Source organism: Gopherus evgoodei, chromosome 7 (genome assembly GCF_007399415.2).
Source record: "Gopherus evgoodei ecotype Sinaloan lineage chromosome 7, rGopEvg1_v1.p, whole genome shotgun sequence".
Taxonomy (NCBI): domain Eukaryota; kingdom Metazoa; phylum Chordata; order Testudines; family Testudinidae; genus Gopherus; species Gopherus evgoodei.
Window position 1 is genome coordinate 40960748 of NC_044328.1, and position 27478 is coordinate 40988225.

At 43.0% G+C, this 27478-nt stretch overlaps 1 protein-coding gene across 6 annotated transcripts in view; it reads left to right on the forward strand.

Annotated features, from left to right (window-relative positions):
* Window positions 1-27478, forward strand: part of P4HA1 (prolyl 4-hydroxylase subunit alpha 1) — a 73262-nt gene that overhangs the window by 42748 nt on the left and 3036 nt on the right. For 5 of the 6 annotated variants that reach the window (XM_030568552.1, XM_030568553.1, XM_030568551.1 and 2 more), the window contains 5 exons: window positions 4581-4680; window positions 9375-9428; window positions 20330-20395; window positions 24516-24584; window positions 27044-27140. In XM_030568552.1, coding sequence (XP_030424412.1) covers window positions 4581-4680; window positions 9375-9428; window positions 20330-20395; window positions 24516-24584; window positions 27044-27140 — 386 coding nt within the window. Of the gene's footprint in view, window positions 1-4580; window positions 4681-9374; window positions 9429-9494; window positions 9549-20329; window positions 20396-24515; window positions 24585-27043; window positions 27141-27478 lie in introns of all 6 variants that reach the window. The other variant, XM_030568555.1, reaches the window with a different exon arrangement.

Consider the following 27478-nt stretch of genomic DNA (forward strand, 5'->3'; position numbering starts at 1 on the left):
CTTGCTGTATGCAGCACAAGAATATATGCAGCTAGTCCGACGCATCTTTCAAGGAAACTAGTGGTTTTCGAGGCAGCCAGTTAGAATCCGTAGCATATGAGATTAGTGTTTCCTCTTCAGGAATATCAGCCTCTGCTTTTATTTTAATCACTGCTCTTTCTCTAAAGAGAGAGTATTTAGACCCATCCTTAGTATGTAAAAATGTTAGGAAAGTGATATTTTTATCTCCCTCATGGCAAAACCAATTACTAGATTATAGTCAACCTTTTAAGAAATGACTAGAAATGCTAGGTAGGGGGAGTAAATGTAATTGCCATTTTAACTGTTCATTTGTAATATAATAAGGTCAAACATCCATTTCCCAACTTTTTAAATGTTCAAGTTGAGAATGTCAAATCCACCAGTCTGGATTTCAAACGCTTCATAAAATATTTTATGTAAAATACAGTGTGGCAGAATATTTCTAATTCAGGTGGAAATCCATGAATAGAGCATGGTCTGTACATGAACAGCTTCTGAAGGGAAGTGGCTTAATGTTATGTTCTGATGATGGCAGCAATGATAACTAGGTCTCTTTACCTTTTGGCTTTTTGAAGTGGTACAAAGAGAACTTCAAGTCCTATATTAGCTTCCCTATGATTACCTCTTAAAGTAAAACGGAAAAATGCTTGTGGGCTTCGCCAGTAAAAGGGGTTTCAAAAGAGAATTATTTTCCACCAGGGGAAAAAACACCTCTTAATGTGGATGATAGTCTTTTCAGATATAAGGTTACCTGTCTGTAACATTCACTTAAAGCATAATGATACTTCAAATGAGTGAAATTGTTTTCTGGCCAGTAGAAGTCGAAGGAAAAGTTTACACTGAAAGGCAGAGCCTGGCATGCATTTCACATGAGCTACTCTGATCATTAATTTCATACTTAAATAGTTCAGCTAGTTGAGCACAGTTTTCTAACTGATTACTAATCCTGTAGTGAAATTACCAGTGGAAAAATGTCTTCAGAGTTGTGTGAGAGAAGGCTGGTGATACAAGAGAGCAGAGAAATGAAGTTTTTCAAGTGGAGGATTTCTGTCCCTGTAGAGCAGCACTCACTGTAGATACCTAGCTTGGTTGCTTTGATAGTGAGCCCTGCAAGAGGTAGAGAGAACAGCTCCCTTAGACTATTATAACAATAATAATAATAATAATTTTTTAAAATGTCTCCATGGTGAAAAAAAGTTGAGACCAGTAGCAAAAATGGATGATACAGCTTGGCTCATATCCCTGAAGGGCAGATAGACAAATCCTGCTGGAAGTTGCTGTTCTGAAGGAACCTCTTCATATGCCTGATAAAAGCCAATGAAGCCTACTAGAGCAGCGGTTTTCAAACTAGGGTCAGGGCAGCAAAGTAGGTCATGATCCCATTTTAATAGGGTCACCAGGGTCAGCATAGACTTGCTAGGATCTGGGGCTGAAGCCTGAGCTTCACCCCCACCTAGGGCAGTGGGGCTCGTGCCTCCTCTCCCTCCACCCTGGGTAGAGAGAACTCCCCCTCCTCCCATTTGTGTAATAAATTTGCTGTCGGAAGTGGGTTGCAGTGCAATGAAATTTTGAGAACTACCAGAGGCTAGTTGCTGCTGGAAAATCAATCCAGAGCTAGGAATACGCAAGTCCTTCTGAGCTGTGATGGGAACTGAGGAAGTAGACTCAGTGATGCTTATGGATGACAACCTGTGCCAAAATGTCTTGCTAGAAGTCGCTACTCAAGTCTACCAAGTAGCTTTCACTGCCAAGTTACTCTTCCAAAGTACAGTAGACCCTCGCTAGAATGCGCGTCTATATAGTGCAAATTCACTTATAGCACGGGACTGTGCATGGATCCCAAATTTAATTACCTTCATTGGAATCCATGGTAACATGGTCCTCATGTTAACACAGGACTGCACATGGATCCAAAACCCTGCATTCTAGCGAGGGTCCGGTGTATGTATGGTGCTGTTTTACCAGAAATAGGACTTATGTTTCATAGTCTTTCTTCACAAAAGTTGGTTTTATCTGTATTGTCAACTTCCTTTAGTTCTGTCACACAGCTATGGTCAGGAAACAACATCCAGATCCGGAAACCTGTCTCAGTTCTGGCAAATACTAAAATGCAAGCTCATTCTCCCCACCACCACTGCCCTTCTATCTTAGCCCCCCCTTACTATAGTGTATAAATAAATACTTGAGTGCCTCACATTCTAATTTATTTATCCTCCCACCACTTGTTTTAAGTAGGCAGGTTCTGTTTTCCCCATTTTACCAATGGGGTACTGAAACACAGATGAATTGAGTTGCCCATGGCCACACAGCAAGTCTGTGGTGGAGCAGGGCATTGAACTTGAGTTGAATCCCAGGCTAGTGTCCTAACCACTACACCACCTGTCTTCTCTATAGTACTTGAAGTGTGTGAAAGCTACTTGGTAGAGTTGAATAGTGACTTCTAGCAAGCTTGAAGTTTGAATTCGGTGTGATGTCTTAGCCTGATAGTAACAAAATCATCTTATTGTGATGGTTTCTTGTGCATGATGTATCATTGTTACAGTGCCTTTCTGAGGACAGTGTTGCATGTTCTGGGGTTTTAATTGTCAATATGCAGTTTATAATTGGCTGTTGTGGGAAATGCTTCATATACACACATTCCTATTTCTTTCCTCCTTGCTTATTCTAAACAGAATGAGGATAGACTGCTTTTAACACTTTCTTATGCTAACAAGTGTTCTACCATATTTTTATAAATACGCCCAGTGTGCCAAAGTCCTCATTTTGAGATGGATTGCGTTTACATGCTGTTCTGTGCATGGTGACTATTTAAACAGATTTCATGCTTGCCCTTGGAGATTCTGTAACCTGTGTCAGTATCATGTGTTGTAGGAACGTGTTTTGCTGCTTCTCTTGATGTGGGGCGTTCTGGGGCTTTTAAAAGAACAGGTATGTAGAAATATGCTGATGTTAGTAGGTGAAAAATTGTTATAACCCTTTGAACCGACGCACATACTGATTTGCCAGTTCACTGGTTCACAGATTGATCTGTGGGTACTCGTGTGCAAGTGGTGCTGGCTTCTAGTTTCCCACTGCTTCTATAAGTGTCTAGACTTTCCATTGCAAAGATGGTCCAGGGAGCTAGCTGTGCGGCTAGGAGGAGTTACCACATAAAAGGGTTGTAAATGCCAACCAGATTCAGGGACCAAAGTCACCAGTGTTTCGTGTTGTCAGTGAGAGAGCATTGTCTGGTGAAGAAAAAGAAGAGGAAAAGATGGCTGGGTAGCGCATGCAAAGAGGAAGAGAAGGGACTAGAAAAAAGGCATATTGCTGGAGATGCATCTGGAGTGTTGTATGTTCATGAGGGGTAAGGGAAATGGTCCAATAGGTGGGCTCAGTTGTGATGACACAAAGTTTGAACCTCATTGCACTGACTCAGTAATACTCAAGTTAAATTATTACCTTTGGATACAGTTGCCATTTTTACATTGCTTGACTTTCAAGAATAAACATAATTAACAGGATAACGTTGTGATTCAGCTTCTCCATACCTGCAAAATGGTACATTGGCATGCTTGGAATATGGAGGTAGTCCCTTTGCCATAGTTCTCTAGTGCCTTTCCTCCTCTTTCATGGGAACACATGATTACAGGGGAAATTAAAGCAGCTGTTCAAACACGGCTTTGATTGAGATGGGTTGACAACCTAACCCAGTCCCTCCTACCTCACTTTTTTTTTTTTGTGGAGGCACTCATCTTGTTCTTCAGAATTTCCACTTTCATTTTAAAAATGTTACATCTCTAATCCGTATAGTTGCAGAGAAAACACTGAAAATGTGAAACCAAATGTCAGTGCAGTATGTCTGTAAAAAAAAAAAAAAAAATAAGTCTGAGGGCTGTGAATTGCCCTGTTTTATTTCATTGCCTGATAATGGGAAACTTGTCAGTGAAGTTTTTTATTTAAATTTATTTATATTAAAGGTTATTAAAAGCAAGTAAGAAATGAGGGAAGGCGTGGAAATCACAGATCTGTATAACCTGAGGATAGCATTTGGGAGAGTTGAGTTACAATCACCCAAGGTACTGTGTACGCTGAGCCAAAAACGGAGATAAGGGTCCATGTTTAAACACTGCTTCGGCAGCATAAGTTCCTACCATGGATTGGCTGTACAGAATAGTCAGGGCAAAACTCGTGTTTGTAAGCTTGTTCAAAATTGTTAGAACTGGACATAAAAAATGGAATACAATTTTTAGTCCTGTCCACTTCAGCTGTCGAAATAGTATTGGAAAGTAACTTACCTAGTTTAAAAAATGTGAATATGGTTCCTTTGATCACTTCCTAACCCATTATAGAAACTAGGGGCCTTATTCAAGACTGTAATATTACCTATGTTACAAATGTCCTCTCTGGTAAAAGAGGCTTCACAAATGTGGGACCTGGCAATGCCAGTAATTATATTATTAGCCTAAATAAGATGGCTCTAAGTCCTTATGCACATTTTAGAAGTTATAAAACTCTGTTCCATTTATAACACAAGCTTATGGTATGTTACTAGCAAATTATTTCCTTTTTTAATTTAGTGCCTGGTTGTCTGGATATGAAAGCCCTGTGGTATCTCGCATTAACAGGAGGATACAGGACCTAACAGGACTAGATGTTTCCACAGCAGAAGAACTACAGGTGCGTAAATAAGTATTTCAGTAACTAGTCACACCAGACTTTGGTTTGAATGAAATGGACTTTTAAATCTACTGTACAGTAGAGAGACCCAGGTAATCTTCAGACAGCTGCTTTGGGGGATATATGCAGAGGCTTATTCTTTGGTGTACATTCAACTCCTTCAAGTGTTATTGAAAGTCAGGTCTAATCAATATGGGAAGAACATCAATGCCTTGATACTGAAGTTGAATAACTGAACCAAATTCAGTCTTGATGTAAAGGGGATCCAATTTTGTTTTCAGTGGAGCAGCACCTGCTTACCCCAGGGCTGAGTTTGACTTGTAGAACCTGTAGGGAAGTAGAGAACAGTTGACATTTCTGCTCTTTAAAATGAGTGAGGTTTTTTGTTTAGAAATGTTTTTTTGTTGCCACCACTAAGACCAGGTTTTCTGATGGTAGCTCAAATTTTCATGGGAATGGTATCTAGAGAAATACTGGTTTTGACTGATATTTAAGGGAAGAGGTTATTTTCTCTGAATCCGTCTCAGGATTAGAAAGTCTCAGAGAAACTGATTTGAGGACTTTATCCTTAATTCATCAGCATTGTTAGAACATGGGTAAGATTGTGATTGCATGTGTATATTTTAAGTTCATTAAATAAATTCACTAGTTGCAATAGGCTGTGCCTGAGGGATTTGGGGTCTTAATTTATCAATGTGGAAGCATCACATCTTAACATTTACTGCCATTCTCATTGAGTGTAACACCGTTGCAAAAAAAGCAAACGTTATTCTGGGCTGCATTAGCAGGCGTGTTGTAAACAACGCACAAGAAGTAATTTTTCCACTCCATGCTGATTGGGCCTCAACTGGAGTATTGTATCTAGTATGGGTGCCACATCTCAGGAAAGATGTGGACAAACTGGAGAAAGTCTAAAGAACAACAAAAAATGATTAAAAGTATAGCAAACAACGACCTATGAGGGAAGGTTGAAAAAACTGGGTTTGTTTAGTCTGGAGAAGAGAAGACTGCGGGAGTACATAAGTTTTCAAGTACATAAAAGATGATTACAAGGAGGAGGGAGGAAAACTGTTTTCTTTAACCTCAGAGGATAGTACAAGAAGCAATAGACTTAAGTTGCAGCAAGAGCAGTTTATGTTGGACATTAGGAAAAACTTCCTAACTGACAGGCTGGTTTAAGCACTGGAATAAATTGCCTAGGAAAGTTGTGAAATCTCTATCATTGTCTAACCTGCTCTTAAAAATCTCCAGACACCTGTCAGGGATGATTTAGATAATACTTAGACCTTCCTTAAGTGCAGGGGACTGGACTAGAAGACCACTTGAGGTCTCTTCCAGTCTGCAAGTCTATAATTAAGACGTAGACAGTGTGACTGCTGATCATGAAACCAGGCTTGCCACGCTAAACAAAGTTCACATGAGGATAAAAATGCCCAGACATCCAGCTCAGAATAGAGGGCTCTTTAGAGCAGGGGTGGGCAAACTACAGCCGATGGGCCACATCCGGCCCACCAGCTGATTTTAATCTGACCCTCAAGCTCCTACTGGGGAGCAGGGTCTGGGGCTTGCCCTGCTCCCTCACTCCAGCTGGGGAGCGGGGTCGGGTGTCGCTTTGCGCATGTGTGCCGCAGCTACCGGAAGCAGCTGCATGTCCCCCCTCAGACTCGTATATTTGGGGGCAGCCAGGGGGCTCTATGCGCTGGACTGTGACCAATGGGCGCTGCAGGGGCAGCGCCTCCGGATGGGGAAGCGCGCAGAGCCACCTGTCCATGCCTTCCTGTAGGAGCCAGAGTGGGGATGTGATGCTGCTTTCGGGAGCTGCTTGAGGTAAGTGCTGCCTGCACCCCCTGCCCCAGCCCTGATTCCCCCTTCCATTCTCCAAACTCCCTCAGTCCCTTCCTAGAGCACCTTCCTGCACTCCCATGCCAGACCCTGTACCCCCAGGCAAAGCCCTCACTCCCTCTGCTCAGAGTCACCACCTGCACCCTGAATTCCTCATTTCTGGTCCCACCCTAGAGGTGCCCCTGCCCCCTCCAAACCCCTTGGTCCCAAACTGAAACATCTTCCTACACTCCAAATCCCTCATTCCCAGCCCCACCCCAGAGCCTGCACCCCTCCTGTACCCCAGCTCCAACTTTGTGAGCATTCATGGCCCACCATACAATTTCCATGCCCAGATGCGGCCCTCAGGCCAAAAAGCTTGCCCACCCATGCTTTAGAGTGTCGTGTAGGAGAAAGTGGCAGATAGACGTCAGCAATATGGTTGACAAAATGAAAAATGTAGTCAGGCTGATGACTAATATCCAGAACTGAGCTTAGTTTTGACTGGAAGGAGAGCGTTGCTGTTAAAGGATGGGAAAGTGATTTGGAGTAACACACAAGGATGCTTTCAGAACAATTTTGTAAGTCTTTAAAGTTTAAAGACGCTAATTACTGTTTTATCTATGACTTGGATAAAGGATTTCTTGGTATAAAACAGACAACCATTACAGGAGGGGAGCATTACTCAAAACGACTGATAGACTAGAGACAAGCAGGGACAGATGATAGTTTCTGCAGCTCTGTTTGGAGAACTGTAAGAGTGCTAATATTAAAAAAAAAAAAAAAAAAAAAGACTATCTTTGTTGTTGATCTGTACAATGGAGAAGTATTTGAAGGCATGATGGCTCTAGCTGTGCTTATCAGGAAAGTAATAGTGGTGGAGTGAAATATTAGAGCTCTCACTTCAAGAACAGACTCTGCTGCAGGAATTGTGAAATCCTAACTCATAAATAGTCTTGGATTTACTTCTGCTGCTGCTGAGCTAATCTAACACTGCATGAAGGATTAATTGCCTGATTTTTCTAAGGTGCCAAGCATCCCAATTCACAGGAGTCTGATAGCTGAAGATGCTGAGCATATTTTAAAAAATCGTGCTTGACCTGACCACCTTCAGACGTTTGTAATGTACATTCTGTCTGTGTATAAATATAATTTAAAGTGTCTATATGACTTAAAGTGGTAGAAGAAAGAACAGGAGTACTTGTGGCACCTTAGAGTAACATTTATTTGAGCGTAAGCTTTCGTGGGCTACAGCTCACTTCTTCAGATGCACAGAAGGGAACACACAGACAGAAGATATTTATACATACAGAGAACATGAAAAGGTGGAAGTAGCTATACCAACTGTAAGAGTCCAGTCAATTGAGATGAGCTATCATCAGCAAGAGAAGAAAAACCTTTGAAGTGATGACCGAGATGACCCATAGAAGGTGTGAGGAGAACTTAACATGGGGAAGTAGATTCAATTAGTGTAATGACCCCACCAGTCCCAGTCTCTATTTAAACCCAGGTTAATTGTATCTAATTTGCCTATTTGAGTTCAGCAGTCTCTCTTTGGAGTCTGTTTTTGAAGTTTTTTTGGTTGCAAAATTGCCACCTTCAAGTCTGTCACTGAGTGGTTAGAGAGGTTGAAGTGTTCTCCCACTGGTTTTTGAATGTTAAGATTCCTGATGTCAGACTTGTGTCCATTTATTCTTTTGCATAAAGATTGTCTAGTTTAATTCAGGGTAACAGAAGATGAAGATGTTTGGCTGCCTCTTTCTAGGGCAGCATTTTCTCAAATGTAGCCACTGTGGCTGCATGAGGTCACCAGGGGCTTTTCTTGTGGCTTTTCTCCCCTCCTGCCCGCACTGCCTCTGCTGCCTCCTCCAGCCCTGGGCTTTGGGCTTGTGGTGGCAGGCTTACCACTTAGCATTCCTGGCCCCCACTGCCTTCTCTGGCCTCCCGGCAGTGGGCTCCATTCCCTGGCTGTGGGATTGGGGCTTGGGCCCCAGAGATCCAACCCTAGCCATGTAGTGGCAGGTATCTACCCAGGGCTCACCCCTCCCCCCCCAAATAACTCCTGGCTCCCCATCCAGGAGTTAATCTGTCCCCATGCTTCCTGGGGCTGAGTAAGTCTTGCTATGAAAGGTGGTATTTTTGTGTTAATGTCACTTTTCATAGCAGACTGAGTAGCTAGCTGGGAGGCTGTGAAACGTAATATTAAGATACAAATACCACTTTTCACAGCAGTAGACTTATTAGTAAGAAAGTCTTTTTACTTTGCTTTTTACACCCAAAAAATATAAGAACTTGCAGAGCACCCTATTTGTGTTTCTATTCTGTTTAGGTCTAGTAAAGAATAGAGACAAGTATATATTATTTTTATTACTGAGTCTTCAAAAAAACCCAACAAACCCCTCATAAATAAATTACAATCACTTGGAGACGCATATGTATTTTTTTCCCCTAAAGTTAATTCAGTATTTTAGGAAATGGTTAGTTGCCACTAGCAAGAGTTGGTGGCTGCACTCCAGGGCCACCAAAAAACTTGTGAGAACCCCTATTCTAGGATTTGAAATGCTATCGTGAGAGAGTCTGTAGATAGCTGTAGAAATGATCACAAGACTCAGAACTCAAAGCTAAATGCCTGCTTGTATTTTCACTAGTAGTCTGATTGAAATCAATGGAACTATATTCATGAGTAGGTTTAATAGGATTTAACCCTTTTGTTGTTTGACAGTATGCCCTACAGGGGAGGGACTTATTTTCTATGACTTTGAGTTTTTTTATAGATGAAAGTTAAGTGTGCATGCTGGAGTCAAATATTCATTCGCTCTCCTCCAGATAGTATACTGCTTTATTAGATATTTGTGCTTCTCCTTTTGCTATAGGTAGCCAACTACGGCGTAGGAGGCCAGTACGAGCCTCATTTTGATTTTGGAAGGGTAAGTTCCTCTATTTTCTGCCTTCATGGCTTTCTACTTCACATGCACTATGTTTCTCTTTTTCAGGTGGCAAATTATGGAGTGGGAGGACAGTATGAACCCCACTTTGACTTTGCACGGGCAAGTGAAGAGGTGGAGGGGTGAAAATGACCCACTGAAGCCTAGGCCTGTTGACTGTGGCACAATATATTTTCTTTAATTTATGTTAAATTTCATAGCCTATCAACTCTTCTAATCCATATTAATGGATAAAGCCCTCTAAACCACCAACTGAACAGGCATTATAAAGCAGTAAGGTCTCCTTTCAAACTGTAAAACAGTCTTTTATTCAGGGAGGTGACTAATTCTTCATTTGGGAGATGGATAAGGTATGACTGGCTCAGCAAACTGTAATAATGAAAAGTCAATATAATAATCCTTGGTCCGTGGTACAAATCCAACCAAAGTCAGCAGTGAATCAGTTATTACTATCTGATGTCTGTTTTGGTGGCATAGGGAAAATAATGTAGTGGCCTCAATCAACAGGATTTCCACTCACACAACTTACTACAATTTGCACCCCCCTAGGTAGCAGCCTCTTCAGAGAGGCCAGGCACTGAATGGACCTGGAGACATAATTACCTTCTCTTTTCTAGCGAGAGTCCCTGCAGGTCAGGATTGTCTGGACAGCATGGTGAAGTATGCATTGCTATTGCCTATGCTATACCTTTACTGTGGAGAGAGAATTTAATTTCCCAGAGCTGTGAGTTTTTAGCACCTTTCACTAGCACTAAATTCTCATAAATCTGTTGCTTTTTCTGGTTTATAAATTGAGCAAAAAATTAATTGCCCAAAGAAAGAAATTAAGAGATGACAAAAGCCTTATGTTCCCACCCCTCCCAAGCTCTGCTTTTGTTTACTTGCTTATTTAATGAACAATTTGAATTTCCTCACTTCTCCCTACCCCAACTGAATTTCACATGAGTGGAAATAATGCCATTTCAGGTGGTTGTTTAATGGGCATTTTATGTGTGATTAACACTTTTAGATTAACATTGTCTTTGTGAACCAAAACCAACAAATATGAAAAGTCCTGTCAAAGTGATTGAAAATCATTAACAGTTTGTTTTCAAATGCATGAATTAATTTCTAAAATAATGGCTTCTAAAAAGAATGAACATCAGTGCACAACAATATACAGTGTTATTGGGGGGATGCATTGGAGACTTCCCACAGATGAATAAATAACAGTAATTAGCCTCAACCAGAAGGAAGTAGTTTCCTGACCCACAATGTGGATGGTTTCTCTTGTGCTTCAAGGGATACATATGGACAGTTATAAAAATGTTCTATAAGGCAGCTCTTTGGTATAGCGGTGCCATTGTGGCATATGAAGGGAGGAAGTCGGATTACTTTATTTATTTTTATTTATTTAATTATTTATTTTAAGTTGGTTTCTAGCTAAGCCCAGTATTAAATCAGTAGTGTGGGCCTGGCTTCTTGATTGGCTGAACTTCAGTAACTGAGTTAAAATTAGGGCCGTCAAGCAATTAAAAAATAATCGTGATTAATCATGCAAATTTTGCTGTTGAACAATAGAATACCATTTATTTAAATATTTTTGGATGTTTTCTACATTTTCAAATATTGATTTCAGTTATAAAAATACAAAGTGTACACTTCTCACTTTATATTTTTTGCAATGTAAAAAAATACTATTTTTAATTCACTCAATACAAGTACTGTAGAGCAATCAGTCATGAAAGTTGAACATACAAATGTCGAATTAGGTACAAAAAAACTGCATTCAAAAATAAAGTAGTGACAACAAGTCCACTCCGAGCGGTTGGCTGAACAAAAAGAGGGACAGACAAACAAGTTGGTTTACATTTGCAGAAGATCATGCCTGCGTCTTGTTTGCAGTGTTACCTGAAAGGTGAGAACAGGTGTTCACATGGCACTGTTGTAGCTGGTGTTGCAAGATATTTTAAATGCCAGATATGATAAAGATTCATATGTCCCTTGATGCTTCAACCACCATTCCAGAGGACATGCATCCATGCTGATGACAGGTTCTTTTTGATAACAGTCGAAAGCAATCGGACCAATGCATGTTCATTTTCATCATTTAGAGTCAGATGCCACCAGCAGAAGATTTTCTTTTTTTGATGGTTCGGGTTCTGTAGTTTCTGCATCAGAGTCTTGCTCTTTTAAGACTTCTGAAAGCATGCTCCATACCTCGTCCCTCTCAGATGTTGGAATCTTTGGAAGATATTGGTGTCTTCTTAGCATTGTATCAGATTTGCAGTGAAAGTGTTCTTAAAACAAACATGTGCTGGGTCATCCTCGGAGACCGCCATAACATGAAATATATGGCAGAATATGGCAGAGGAGGAGACATACAATTCTTCCCCTGAAGAGTGCAGTCACAAATTTGATTAGTGCATTATTTTTTTTAGTGAGCATCATCAGCATGGAAGCATGTTCTCTGGAACAGTGGCCGAAGCGTAAAAAGGCATAAATCTTTAGCACATCTGGCACATAAATATCTTGTAACACCAGCTACAACAGTGCTATGTGAGTGCCTGTTCTCACTTTCAGATAACATTGTAATTAAGAAGTGGACAGCATTATCTCCTGTAAATGTAAACAAACTTGTTTCTCCTAGTGATTGGTTGAACAAGAAGTAGGACCGAGTGGACTTGTAGGCTCTAAAATTTGACATTTTGTTTGAATGCAGTCATGTAACACACATCTACATTTGTAAGTTGCACTTTCATGATAGATTATACTACTGTACTTGTATGAAGTGAATTGAAAAATATTTTTTATCATTTTTACAGTGCAAATATTTGTAATAAGTGAGTACTGAACACTTTATTCTGTTATAATTAAATTGATATATTTGAAAATGAAGAAAATGTCCAAAATATGTAATAAATTTCAGTTGGTGGTTTAACAGTGCAATTAATCACAATTAATTGACAGCCCTAGTTAGAATCGGTTCTAACTGGGGTAGTCTAAAGGGCCTGCAGCAAGCCTGGCTCTTGCTGAGGTATCTGTTCTTGCCATTCTCAAGCTGTAATAAAAGAATAATGATGACTTGCTCCAAAGGGAGCCATCTCCAATGCTCCTTGTATAGGGGGAGAATTACGGCTCCAGGGGTATTTTAGAGAGTGCACACCTGCCTCCATACACACAGAGGCTTGGATCTTTTATATAATACATCTCAGAATACCCATTGTAGGCATTAATGCATAATCAGATTTTATCAGTGTCATAAACAGATAGCTAAGGGTTAATGTCTCTTTCACCTGAAACACCTGACCAGAGAACCAATCAGGAAACCGGATTTTTTCAACTTGGGGTGGAGGGAATTGTGTCTCTGAGTCTTTTGTCTGTCTGCCTGTTTCCTCTGAGCTTTGGAGAAGTAGTTCTATTTTCTAGTCTTCTGTTTCTAAGTGTAAGGACAAAGAGATCAGATAGTAAGTTTTATGGTTTCTTTTCTTTGGTATTTGCATGAATGTAAGTGCTGGGTGCTTTGATTTGTATTCTTTTTGAATAAGGCTGTTTATTCAATATTCTTTTAAGCAATTGACCCTGTGTTGTATCATCTTAATACAGAGAGAACATTTGTATTTTTTCTTTCTTTTTATATAAAGCTTTCTTTTAAGACCGGTTGGAGTTTTTCTTTACTTCAGGGAAATTGAGTCTGTACTCACCAGGGAATTGGTGGGAGGAAGAAATCAGGGGAGTTCTGTGTGTTGGATTGCTAGCCTGATTTTGCATTTCCTCTGGGTGAAGAGGAAAGTGCTTTTGTTCCAGGATTGGGAACGGAGAGGGGGAATCACTCTGCGTAGTTTCACAGAGCTTGTGTCTGGGTATCTCTCCAGGAGCTCCTGGAGGGGGGAAGGGAAACAGGATTATTTCCCTTTGTTGTGAGACTCAAGGGATTTGGGTCTTGGGGTCCCCAGGGAAGGTTTTTCAGGGGGACCAGAGTGCCCCAAAACACTCTAATTTTTTGGGTGGTGGCAGCAAGTACCAGGTCCAAGCTGGTAACTAAGCTTGGAGGTTTTCATGCTAACCCCCAAATTTTGGACGCTAAGGTCCAGAATCTGGGAATAAGGTTATGTCATGGTGGCAGTGGCGGGAGATAGACAGAATCCAGAAGCCAGTAGGAATATTATATTTTTCTTTTCTCTGCTAAGGGTTTTTTAGCAGAGAGAAACAGGTTGGTTTTAAAAGGGAACCAGAGAGAATTTTTTTTTTTTCTGCTCTCTCTAGCAGTTTGTGGCTTGCATAGTAAGCAAGAAGCCATTAGCAGACAATTGACAGTCTATTGTCACACAATAGCACTCCCATTGAGAGTCATACCAGCACTCTATATGCATGCAAATAAAGTGGTTTTTCTGGTTTCCCTTCATTGAACATTAGCTAGAGAGAGAAAGGGAAAAAAGCACTGTTGCTAGGCAGACTTCAGGAGGCAACAGAGCCTGCAGTTCAAAAGAGAAACACCGGAGGGCAACCCAACACAAGAAAACAGGAACCATGTCTACCAGGACAAAAATGGAGGCCGAAGACCAATTAAAAGAAGCTGAACACAGGCGACAACTGGAAATAAAACAAAAAGAGATGGAGATAAAAGAAAAGGAAGAAAGCCTCAAACTGGCAGCCTTCCAAAGAGAACAGGCAGCCCAAGAGGCAGCACACAAAAGAAAACTAGAAGAAGAAGAGGTGGCCCACCGCCGAGAAATGGAAAAACAACAAAAAGAAATGGAAAAACAACAAAAAGAGAATGAAGAGAAGGAAAAACAGAGAAAACATGAACTGGAGATGGCAAAAGCTGGGCTGCATGTGCCAGCCAACCCTAACAACCCGGCGCCAATTATTGCTCCACAGCACAGGAAATTTCCCACCTACAAGGCAGGTGATGACACCGAGGCCTTCTTGGAAAATTTTGAAAGAGCCTGTCTTGGGTACAGCATCCCCGAAGACCAGTACATGGTAGAATTAAGGCCACACCTCAGTGGACCTTTAGCAGAGGTGGCAGCTGAAATGCCCAAGCCGCAAATGAATGACTATAAACTTTTTCAAACCAAGGCCAGATACAGGATGGGGATAACCCCAGATCATGCCCGTCGGCGCTTCAGAACCCAAAAATGGAAACCAGAGGTGTCATTTCCCAAACACGCCTACTACATTGCAAAAAACTATGAGGCCTGGTTAACAGGAAACAACATTCAAACCTTGGAAGAAGTGAACCTTCTCATACAAATGGAGCAGTTCTTGGATGGTGTTCCTGAAGACATCACACGGTACATACAAGATAGAAATCCCAAAACTATCGCTGAGGCGGGGGAGATTGGAGCCAAATGGATGGAACTGGCAGAAAGCAAAAAAGCTACTGTCAAGGGGAACGATTACCCCAGGGGGCACACAGACCATAAACCCTACAACCGAGGACAGCCAAAGACCCTCCATACCACCCAAGTAAAGCCACAGATACCCTACTCTTCAACCTCACCAGTCTCCAGTAACTCACCTCGGCCCAGTGACCCATCAGATGGAAAATGCTTTAAGTGTAATGAACCGGGACATATCAAGGCCAACTGTCCCAAGAACACCATGCGAGTGCAATTCATTACACCACCATCACACCAAAGATCCCCAGGCCCGGATGCCTCTCAAATACCCTTGGAGCGAAGGGAAAATTTGAGAGTGGGCGGAAAGAAGGTTACTGCGTGGAGAGACACGGGGGCACAAGTGTCAGCTATCCACCAATCCTTCGTTGACCCCAAATTCATCAACCCAAAGGCCAAAGTTACAATTTACCCCTTCATGTCACAAGCTGTAGACTTGCCTACAGCTCAACTGCCTGTCCAGTACAAAGGCTGGTCAGGAATGTGGACTTTTGCAGTCTATGACAATTATCCTATCCCCATGCTACTGGGGGAAGACTTGGCCAACCAGGTGAGGCGGGCCAAGAGAGTGGGAATGGTTACCCGTAGCCAAACCAGGCAAGCTTCCAGACCCATTCCTGTTCCTGAGCCGTCCACAGAGGCCCCGTCTGTGTTACCAGAGACCCAGACAGAGGAGGTAGTGGACCCGGATTCCATGCCTACCACTGAAACAGCCACAGCATCTCCAGTCCCAGGCCCGGAACTGGAACAGCAACCAGCACCAGCAAGTGCAACCACATCTTCAAACTCAACGCCAGAGGGCATCAGCGAGCCAGAACTGGCAGAAGCAACAGACAGCCATACCCAAAAGGCTCAGCCAGAGCCTGAAATACCCTCAGGTGCACCAGCGGAGAGCGGTTCACCAGCAACGAAAACAACCCCATCACCTACATCGCTTCCAGAGGGACCAAGCCCAAGTCCACAGTCTGAGGAAGAACTGGTGTCCCCAGCCTCAAGGGAACAGTTCCAGGCTGAGCAGGAAGCAGATGACAGCCTTCAGAAAGCTTGGGCGGCGGCACGGAGCACCCCACCGCCTCTCAGCTCTTCTAATCGATCCCGGTTTGTTATAGACCAAGGACTTTTATACAAGAAAATTCTTTCTGGTGGACACCGGGAAGAATGGCAGCCGCAAAAACAGTTGGTGGTTCCAACTAAGTACCGGGGGAAGCTCTTAAGCTTAGCCCATGATCATCCCAGTGGCCATGCTGGGGTGAACAGAACCAAGGACCGGTTGGGGAAGTCCTTCCACTGGGAGGGGATGGGCAAGGATGTTGCCAAGTATGTCCGGTCTTGTGAGGTATGCCAAAGAGTGGGTAAGCCTCAAGACCAGGTCAAGGCCCCTCTCCAGCCACTCCCCATAATTGAGGTCCCATTTCAGCGAGTAGCTGTGGATATTCTGGGCCCTTTCCCAAAAAAGACGCCCAGAGGAAAGCAGTACGTACTGACTTTAGTGGACTTTGCTACCCGATGGCCAGAAGCAGTAGCTCTAGGCAACACCAGGGCTAACACTGTGTGCCTGGCCCTAACAGACATCTTTGCCAGGGTAGGTTGGCCCTCTGACATCCTTACAGATTCAGGGTCTAATTTCCTGGCAGGGACCATGGAAAAACTGTGGGAAACTCATGGGGTGAATCACTTGGTTGCCACCCCGTACCACCATCAAACCAATGGCCTGGTGGAAAGGTTCAATGGAACTTTGGGGGCCATGATACGAAAATTCATCAACGAATTCTCCAATAATTGGGACCTAGTGTTGCAGCAGTTGCTGTTTGCCTACAGGGCTGTACCACATCCCAGTTTAGGGTTTTCACCATTTGAACTTGTGTATGGTCACGAGGTTAAGGGGCCATTACAGTTGGTGAAGCAGCAATGGGAGGGGTTTACGCCTTCTCCAGGAACTAACATTCTGGACTTTGTAAGCAACCTACAAAGCACCCTCCGACACTCTTTAGCCCTTGCTAGAGAGAACCTAAAGGATGCTCAAGAAGAGCAAAAGGCCTGGTATGACAGACATGCCAGAGAACGTTCCTTCAAGGTAGGAGACCAGGTTATGGTCTTGAAGGCGCAACAGGCCCATAAAATGGAAGCATCATGGGAAGGGCCATTCACGGTCCAAGAGCGCCTGGGAACTGTAAACTATCTCATAGCATTTCCCAATTCCTCACTAAAGCCTAAAGTGTACCATGTTAATTCTCTCAAGCCTTTCTATTCCAGAGACTTACAGGTTTGTCAGTTTACAGTCCAGGGAGATGATGCTGAGTGGCCTGACGGTGTCTACTACGACGGAAAAAAAGACGGTGGCGTGGAAGAGGTGAACCTCTCAACCACCCTGGAACGTCTGCAGCGGCAACAAATCAAGGAGCTGTGCACTAGCTTCGCCCCATTGTTCTCAGCCACCCCAGGACGGACTGAACGGGCATACCACTCCATTGATACAGGTAATGCTCACCCAATCAGAACCCCACCCTACCGAGTGTCTCCTCATGCCCAAGCTGCTATAGAACGGGAGATCCAGAACATGCTACAGATGGGTATAATCCGCTCATCTACCAGTGCATGGGCATCTCCAGTGGTTCTGGTACCCAAACCAGATGGGGAAATACGCTTCTGCGTGGACTACCGTAAGCTAAATGCTGTAACTCGTCCGGACAACTATCCAATGCCACGTACTGATGAGCTATTGGAAAAGTTGGGACGTGCCCAGTTCATCTCTACAATAGACTTAACCAAGGGGTACTGGCAAGTACCGCTAGATGAACCTGCCAAGGACAGGTCAGCATTCGTCACCCATGCGGGGGTGTATGAATTCAATGTCCTTCCTTTCGGCCTTCGAAATGCACCTGCCACCTTCCAGAGGCTGGTAGACGGTCTACTAGCTGGACTGGGAGAATTTGCAGTTGCCTACCTCGATGATGTGGCCATTTTTTCAGACTCCTGGCCCGAACACCTACTACACCTGGAAAAGGTCTTTGAGCGCATCAGGCAGGCAGGACTAACTGTTAAGGCCAAAAAGTGTCAAATAGGCCAAAACAGAGTGACTTACCTGGGGCACCAGGTGGGTCGAGGAACCATAAACCCCCTACAGGCCAAGGTGGATGCTATCCAAAAGTGGCCTGTCCCACGGTCCAAGAAACAGGTCCAATCCTTCTTAGGCTTGGCCGGATACTACAGGCGATTTGTACCACACTACAGCCAAATCGCTGCCCCATTGACCGACCTGACCAAAAAGACCCAGCCAAATGCAGTTAAGTGGACTGATGAGTGTCAAAAGGCCTTTACCCAACTTAAGGCAACACTCATGTCTGACCCTGTGCTCAGGGCCCCGGACTTTGACAAGCCCTTCCTAGTAACCACGGATGCATCTGAGCGTGGTATAGGAGCAGTACTCATGCAGGAAGCAACAGATCACAACTTCCATCCTGTCGTGTTTCTCAGCAAGAAACTGTCTGAGAGGGAAAGTCACTGGTCAGTCAGTGAAAAGGAATGCTATGCCATTGTGTACGCCCTGGAAAAGCTACGCCCATATGTTTGGGGACGGCGGTTCCAACTACAAACTGACCATGCTGCACTAAAGTGGCTTCATACTGCCAAGGGGAACAACAAGAAACTTCTTCGTTGGAGTTTAGCTCTCCAAGATTTTGATTTTGAAATTCAACACATCACAGGAGCTTCTAACAAAGTTGCTGATGCACTCTCCCGTGAGAGTTTCCCAGAATCCAGTAGTTAAAAAGTGTTCTTAAAATGTAAAAGTCTGTTAGTTATATACTTAGTAGTATATGTAAAGGTGCATGTGTTGTATTAATCTGTTTATTTTCAAGTTCTAGAAGGAAATTGCCGCCAGTGAGCTTCCCCACTGTCTGCAATTTGGGGGGCGTGTCATAAACAGATAGCTAAGGGTTAATGTCTCTTTCACCTGAAACACCTGACCAGAGAACCAATCAGGAAACCGGATTTTTTCAACTTGGGGTGGAGGGAATTGTGTCTCTGAGTCTTTTGTCTGTCTGCCTGTTTCCTCTGAGCTTTGGAGAAGTAGTTCTATTTTCTAGTCTTCTGTTTCTAAGTGTAAGGACAAAGAGATCAGATAGTAAGTTTTATGGTTTCTTTTCTTTGGTATTTGCATGAATGTAAGTGCTGGGTGCTTTGATTTGTATTCTTTTTGAATAAGGCTGTTTATTCAATATTCTTTTAAGCAATTGACCCTGTGTTGTATCATCTTAATACAGAGAGAACATTTGTATTTTTTCTTTCTTTTTATATAAAGCTTTCTTTTAAGACCGGTTGGAGTTTTTCTTTACTTCAGGGAAATTGAGTCTGTACTCACCAGGGAATTGGTGGGAGGAAGAAATCAGGGGAGTTCTGTGTGTTGGATTGCTAGCCTGATTTTGCATTTCCTCTGGGTGAAGAGGAAAGTGCTTTTGTTCCAGGATTGGGAACGGAGAGGGGGAATCACTCTGCGTAGTTTCACAGAGCTTGTGTCTGGGTATCTCTCCAGGAGCTCCTGGAGGGGGGAAGGGAAACAGGATTATTTCCCTTTGTTGTGAGACTCAAGGGATTTGGGTCTTGGGGTCCCCAGGGAAGGTTTTTCAGGGGGACCAGAGTGCCCCAAAACACTCTAATTTTTTGGGTGGTGGCAGCAAGTACCAGGTCCAAGCTGGTAACTAAGCTTGGAGGTTTTCATGCTAACCCCCAAATTTTGGACGCTAAGGTCCAGAATCTGGGAATAAGGTTATGTCAATCAGCCGCTTCAGCAATTAGAGCCAGACATTCTGCTTCTGAGACATTGCAGCTGTAATACAAAGAATTGGATAATTCAGTATCTAAGCTGTATAAAATGTGAAAGTCAAGAAAGCCAAATAGCACTGGCAGCAACATCATGGCACAAGGGCAAATACAGTAACTAGCAGATATAGTCCCTGCCAAAGGGTCACTTGTGCACTAGTACAAAGAACAGGGGTAGAAAAGGGAAAAGCAGATGGAAAGAGGGAGAAGGCTAAAAATCAAGGAGGGGGGAAGCCAAAATAAAAAGGTAAGGCTGCAGCATCTATTAAAGGCAGCCAACAAGGTACAACCCCAAGATATTCTTGACCTCAACCCTCTTCTCACTCAACTGAGGTAGTGAAGAGCAGATTTCCCTTGTGTAAACTCATATGCTTGTCAGTTACAAGTAGACAAGTACTTAAGCCCTAGGTTATGAAGGGATTTATATATTAATTTAAAGACACAGTGGCATTTTCAACTTGTTATATAGGCTGCAACCTTTTAATTTCAGTAGCTTCAGCAAAGGAAAAATATTTAACAAATAAACCAATACGTACATTTTCCTCACTCTGTGTCCTGAGCTATATTTGATTTTTTTCTGCATGAGTTTGTTTGCTGGCACTACAGCTGTCTATCCGCTGGTGTGCAAATTACGTGATCAAAATAACGAGCATTTTATTAAATCTGTTTTGCTTTCTTTCACAGAAAGATGAGCCAGATGCTTTTAAAGAATTGGGAACAGGCAATAGAATTGCTACTTGGTTGTTTTATGTAAGTGAGACATTTTTAGCCATGTCATTACAAACTGTCTCTGCCCAAAAAAAAGTTTCTATTTCTACATATTTCGTTTAGGTGCTTGAGTGATGTCATTGATTCTGATTCACGTAATCTGCCAATAAAGGCAGCTAATAATTACTCAGTGGTAAATAAGAGTACCTTTTAAAAATGGACCAACTTTTTAAAAAACAAATTCAGTAAACGTACAGTCTCAAAGTTCTTTTCTTTAGGTGTGGGAGGCTTTTTTTTTAATCTAAAAGGTAGTCAACAGGTATGACACTCCTGCGGATACCCAAGGTTGTGAGGCTCTTCACTACCACCTGCCCTTCACGTAAGGAAGCCTTGTCTGTGCGTAGCAGGAGTCAGCTCTGCAACTCCCAAACCAGAGCAACACAACACTTCCATTTAGGCTTTGCTAGTTCAACTGTTACTCTATATGTTAGCAGTAAGCACACTCCAACCCTCAAGCCTTCGAAGCATCTCCCTGGAGTGTTCACTTCCTATTCCGCTAGACACCCAGTATTTACAGATTTGCTATGCCAAAAGAAATAGACAGAGTCCTGTGGCACCTTATAGACTAACAGACGTATTGGAGCATAAGCTTTTGTAGGTGAATACCCACTTCATCAGACGTGTGTGGTGGAAATTTCCAGAGGCAGGAATAAATACACAGGCAAGAATCAGTCTAGAGATAACTAACCTCGTTATCAACAAGAGGTCCCAACAGGCACATGTACAGTCCATGCACTGGAGATTGAACATTTCTAGGAAGTTGTCCATTGGTCCAGGCCTCTCCTTGTGCTCCACATTGAAGATAAGGGTGGTACAGATCGGCCACCAGCTCCCTCTTACCCAACACTTGGCTTGAGTCAGAAATCTCTGTCCAAATCCATTTTAGCAGAATCTGTAAATATATATTTGTGCATAGCTAAAGTATTCTTAGAATTTATAGTCTAGTTAGCATAGCTTAGTTTCTTTCTGCCTTGTGGAGCCTCTTCCTGCAGAGAAGGATTATACTCAGTCTTGGGATTTAAGAACTGTCTCCTGCTCCAGCTCCTTCTCAGTCAGTGTTGAACCTCTAAAGGCAATGCTGATGTTCACCACCACCAAGTGCAGCATTTTTCTTGAATCTGAGGCACAAGAGCACCGTCTGAGGAAATACCGTATGGAGGTGGCCATAAGATCTCAGTCACATCCAGGCCAGGGAGCCCCCCCCCCCTTCCAGTGGCATCAGACTGCAGGCAAAGACCCTATGAGCACAAATTCTAGAGCAGAGGCTATAACAGCACTAAACCCAAAAAAACACTGCCTCAGGCCTCTTAGCAGAGTAAGGGGCATTCTTATGGGCATAAGAGATCCTCTTCTAGATCTGCCATCCAAATGAGAGTAACCTTCTCCAACTAGGTCCAAGTCAGGTAAGTCCTTGCCTAGAGGTCCTGGGAGTTTGAGCCTTCTTCCTTCACAACTTTCCCCTCTTGGATGGAAAATTTAGGTGGATCTGTCAGTTCTAGCTCCAGTGCATAGAACAAATGATCAGCATCTACCAGGATGGACTGGGAACTTGACTTTAGACTCCCCTTCAGCAGCACTGACATTCCAGCAAGAATTAACCAACTTCCATTCCCTCAGGTGCATCAGTCCTGAACTCCAGCGTGGACTGAAACTTTTACCTTGCCAGAGGATAGCTGTGCCTTACCCTACCCACAGCATCCTTTCCTGTCAGGCCTGGTCCTTCTCAGACATTTCAGCATCGGAAGAAACCACCCCGAGGTTTCTCTCCTACCCTTTCCACAAGCTGGAACATTTTTCTACCAGTAGACTGTCAGTAGATGATGAACCTACTTTCTCATCCCTTGAGTCAAGTCTCCTCCTAGGGAGGCTAACCTAATAGAACCTCTAAGAGGTCTTGGAGCAGTCATCCTTCAAGATAAAACTGCCCACAGAACTGCATTAATTGGATATTGACCCCACAGGATCCATACACCAAACAGCCTAGATCTGTGCACAGAAATCTACCTGCACTATTCTCCTAGCTGCTACCAACTGACTGAGTACACAGAGGAAGAAATCAAACTAGAGGTTTGGTACTGATAGTCCCAAAAGGCAAGTCATCGTCTTCCCCCAAGGAGGCAGTCGCTCCATTATTGCCATATCAATTGATGGCCATAGCCAATACCGGGTATTTTTGCAGGGGGTGGTGACTGAGCTCCAGCTCTCTTGATGAGGTCCATGACACACATCCTAAACTCCTTGACATCTTACAACCCATGGGCCTTTCTTGGTGTCCCTCTCAGTGAACAAGGCCATTTTGGAACCTGCTAGGCTAGGTTGTGACATACCCTGTGACCCCATCCCAAGGAGGCTAAAAGAGCAGAATTCCTCTTTACCCACCCGGAGGGTAACTCCCTAGTGGTGCAGGCACTCACAGTGAGATTAAGATTGCAATACCCCAGGGCAGCTTTAATAGGTAAAGGCTCTAAATGCCTTGACCTTCTGGAAAGGATTTTCATCAGCCAACCTCCAAGTCAGAATTTGCTAACTACCGTGTCCTGCTTCCTCAGGAGGACAGGACTCAATTCCAAGATGACATTAAGGAAATCAAACTGGTGCCTGAGACCTCATTCTAAGCAGCAGTGAAGGGGGGTGATCCCATGTTTAGAGCTGTTGCTAAAGCTATAGTTATGATACTTGAATCATGCCTTTGCTCTTCAGGGTTCCCCAGGGAGGTCCAGAATATCATTGAGGATTTTCCTTTACAGTCTAACTCTTCAACAGGAAAGCTGATGAGTCATTGCACTTGTTGAAGGACTGTGGACAATTCTCCACTCCCTGAGCATTTATATCCCAGCCTCAAAGAGAAAATACCACGAGTGGGGTTATAAACCTGGACATGCCTCTCAGCCATTTTACCACCAGCACTTTTACAAGCTGCTATCCAGTGCTAGAGTAGATATACTGCTTCCTCCACCTCAACTGTTGCCGCTCTCTCCCACTTCACCACCCAGGGGTTTCTTTGGTGGGACACTCTGGTGTTAGCAAAGAATGGCATGGCATCACTAGCGCTACACAGACTTTTGGTGGTTGCCTTGCCTACAACTTCATAATTCCAATGAGAGGAGACTTCCATCTCATGACATCAGATGGGTTTTAGCATTCTATCTGCAAAGAACAAAACCAATTAGGAAGTCATCAGGGTTACTTGTTGTAATAGAGCGATTGCAAGGAAAAGCATTATCTGCTCACGTTGTCTCAGCTGGTGCATATTCCTCCTTCAGATGGGTGAAAGCCTGTTCCACTAGACCACAAGCAACCTCAACAGCATCTTTTATAGAGGTACCTATACTAAACGTCTGTAGAGCGCATCCATACCTTCGTGAAACATTATGCCTTACTATAGGCCTCTTTTGCAAATGCAGCTGTTGGAACAGCAGTTTTACAGTCATCTATACAAACTGCATCTTTTCATCCTCCCTCTGTTTGAATAGTGCTTACCAATCATCCAGTGTGGAATACACACAGGTACCAGTACTTGAAGAAATGACGGTTACTTATCTGTAACCTGCAGGTTCTTTAAAGTGTAGAGTCCCTGTGTGTATTCTGTGTGCCCTCCTTCCCCTCTGCTTCTGATCTTTCTTGATTCACAGTAAGAAGAACTGGAAAGGTGCTGGTTTGCACTGCCCTTCATATCCTCAGTTTGGAGCATGAGGAGACCAAGTGTGCAGGTGCAGAACAATGGACATTACTTGCCAAGAAATTTCCAGTCTAGGTGAACGGAGTACATGTATATCCATGTGTGGAATACAGATAGGGACCTCACACGTCAAAGAATCTCTAGCTACAGATAAGTTAACTCCATTTTTCTAGCTGCCACGGTATTTGTACTCTGCTCATCATCGAGGCGTCCGGAAGCCTTACAAATTCTGGAACAAGAATGGCTACGAATTTTCTGTTTAATGCAACAGGGCCATAGCAAATGCAATTTTACAGCTAGTCACAGAAATTGTGCCCTTAATATGGAGTCAGAAATGAAGGTTTTCTGTAACTTAATATTTTAGTGATGGGTTTTTTGGAAAGCACTGGGTAAAAGCTGCTCTTATTTTTCTCTCCTTTACAGATGAGTGATGTATCAGCAGGGGGAGCTACTGTATTCCCTGAAGTAGGAGCTAGTGTTTGGCCTAAAAAGGTAAGATGAGTTTTAATGCATCTTAGATGTTACTCTCCCACTTTCCCTCCGTTAACATCCAGCTATGAGGAACTGTATATTTGGATGTTTACATGTAAAAATGAAAACTTCAAAATGAATTGATTGAAGAAATCCTGCAAACACTTAAGCAGTGCCACTTACTTCAGTGGAGCTACCTATGCAAGTAAAATTACACATGCACCTCTACCTCACTATAACGTTGTCCTTGGGAGCCAAAAAATCTTACCGTTTTATAGGTGAAACGGTGTTATATTGAACCTGCTCTGATCCACTGGAGTGCGGAGCCTTGCCTCCCCAGAGCACTGCTATACCGCATTGTATCTGAATTCGTGTTATATCGAGTGGCATTATATTGAGGTAGCAGTGTATTTTCAGATCAAATCTAGCTGTGCTTTTGCAGTGTTTCAGTTTTTGCTGTTGTGCATAATTATGAATTTTTAACTTGTATTGAATCATAGACTACTGAAGCCAGTAGGTCCAAAACATAAAACTTAACCTTGTAATTTGGGTCAGACTCTATTTGGAGGGGAAACCCAGACTAGCCAAGCAGTGCACAGAATAAAACTCATTTTTAGAAAATGATGGTGGCTCTTAAGGATCTCTTCGGGTTCTCTGATCTGTTGGGAGAGAGCTAGATTCAACCTGGCTATACTATCACACACATCAGGGTCATGCCCTTCCAAGCCTGGATGAAATAGTGTGGTGGGGGCCAGCTAGGAGGGATAGGGCTGTTCAGTGATGCTGAGCTGGTGGGGTGGGGGAGATATGGCCAGGATTGATAGGCCACTTGGCTTGCATTCTAATGTTCAGTTGCCACAATGACCATTCACTCCTACCAACAAGTTTTCTTTGTCTAAAAGAAACCAATACCCCCCACCCCCCAATAACTAGGAAATCAAATGGCAAAAAAATAACACAGTTCAGATTTCCTAGTGACAGCTAGTGCCTTTCCAGAACATCAAGTTCAGCAAATCTCAAACTTCAGGAAATACGGGGTTAAGGTAAATGCCCACATAACATTACCTCTTCTCCCTTGGAACTGACAGTATCCACTGGGAACTATCCATGTGCACTGCAGCTGCGTTCCAGGTGTGTTTTTAATGGTTTTAATGGCGGAGGTAGCAGAGGGGTAGCGATTTGTTTGTGAGCTGAGAAGTGAGTTTGAGAAGTGTCACAGAACTCTGAGTATATGAGAAGTTCAGGATTTGCACTCCTCCTATGTGCGAGGAAGGGAAAACAAACAGCATGTGTACTGTGAGGAGCCACTGTGGATCATTTTATTACAAAATTGTGTAGGTTGTCGCAGGAGCAAGTTTCGGGAGGGGAAGAGGAGGGTCTTGCCACATGAATTGTCAATAGTGAGGTGGAATATGAGAACAGTTTGTAGATGGGTAAGGGAAAGTACAAGTTTAGGTGGTATCCTGTGAGTAAGCGTGAAACAGCTGTTAAATTTTACAAGTGTGGTGTGCTGTCAGGAGAGTTGAGTGAGTGAGTGTTGGGCAGGTACAGGACACTCCTTTAATTTACAGTGAAAAGACAGTATGTGAGTTATGGGGCATTATTCAAAGAGGGCAGTTTTAAGGTTATGTGAGTGGTTTACCTTAACTCTGCATTTCCTAGTTTTTTGAAGTTTGAGTCTTGCTTAACCTAAACTTCTGGAAGGACATAAGATGTCACTGGAGATCTTAACTCTGCAGTAACAAAGGTTTTTGCCATTTAAATAAACCTTGTGTTCTGGACACATGAAAGTCAAATGTTTTGGATTTATTAAAACAAAGGATAGATCTATGGCTAGTGAATTTGAACTGATAGTTTATCACCATGCCCTTCATGATTTTAATATATCTCATCAGTTCACACCTAAGGATTGCCTGTGTGGTGGTGTAATTTGCACTTCGTTACTCTGCTTTAGAAATTCCCCCGCCCTCCATCTGCAGTGTTGCACATTAATTGGTACCTATAGACACTGGTGCATACTAAAGGTTCCCTAGTGCACTTTAACAAACAGCACTCTAGGAATCACACCTTGCCATAATGTGGATTATTCCACAATGTAGATAAAGCTTCTCTCTTCCAATCGGTTTCTTAACTTTGAATGAACTAGTTGAAGAAACTGAAATGAAGAAAACATTTTCTCTGCATCTACAGAAGAGGCTGCTGCCATCAAAAGCTGGTGTAGCACTGCAGCAAACACAGGTTCCAGGTGCTTAGCCAGTGACTTCTTGCAGTTTCAGTGCTTTGACTTTCTTTAGAACTTTATTATATTTTGTATTCAATTTAAATGAATATTAAGTTTAGGCTTTAACAGGTTGTCAAGTTTAATTTTAAATGAACGTATTAAAAAAATTAGCCTATTTTAAAGTCCTTGCTTATTAACCCTGATAGAAATAAACTGTGTTGCATAGAATAAAATCTTATGTTTGTACTGAAATTTCCAGGGAACAGCTGTATTCTGGTACAATCTTTTTCCAAGTGGAGAAGGAGATTACAGCACAAGACATGCAGCCTGTCCAGTACTAGTTGGAAACAAGTGGGGTAAGTATCCCTACTATGCCAAATATCTGATTTTAATTTTTTTTACTTCACTGCTTGTGGTAGGATACAGTATAGCCACCAGCTCCTTTCAAAAGAAGTGAGCTGGTACATACCTAGCTACTTCATACTAAGATCTTCTCAATTTGCAAATATTGTGGGGTTTTCTTCTTAGGCCATGGCTACACTTACACTTTACAGTGCTGCAACTTTCGCGCTCAGGGGTGTGAAAACACATCCCCCTGAGCGCTGCAAGATACAATGCTGTAAAGCGTCAGTGTAATCAGGGCGGCAGCGCTGGGAGCGCGGCACGCTACACCCGTAAAGGGTGTGGTTTACAT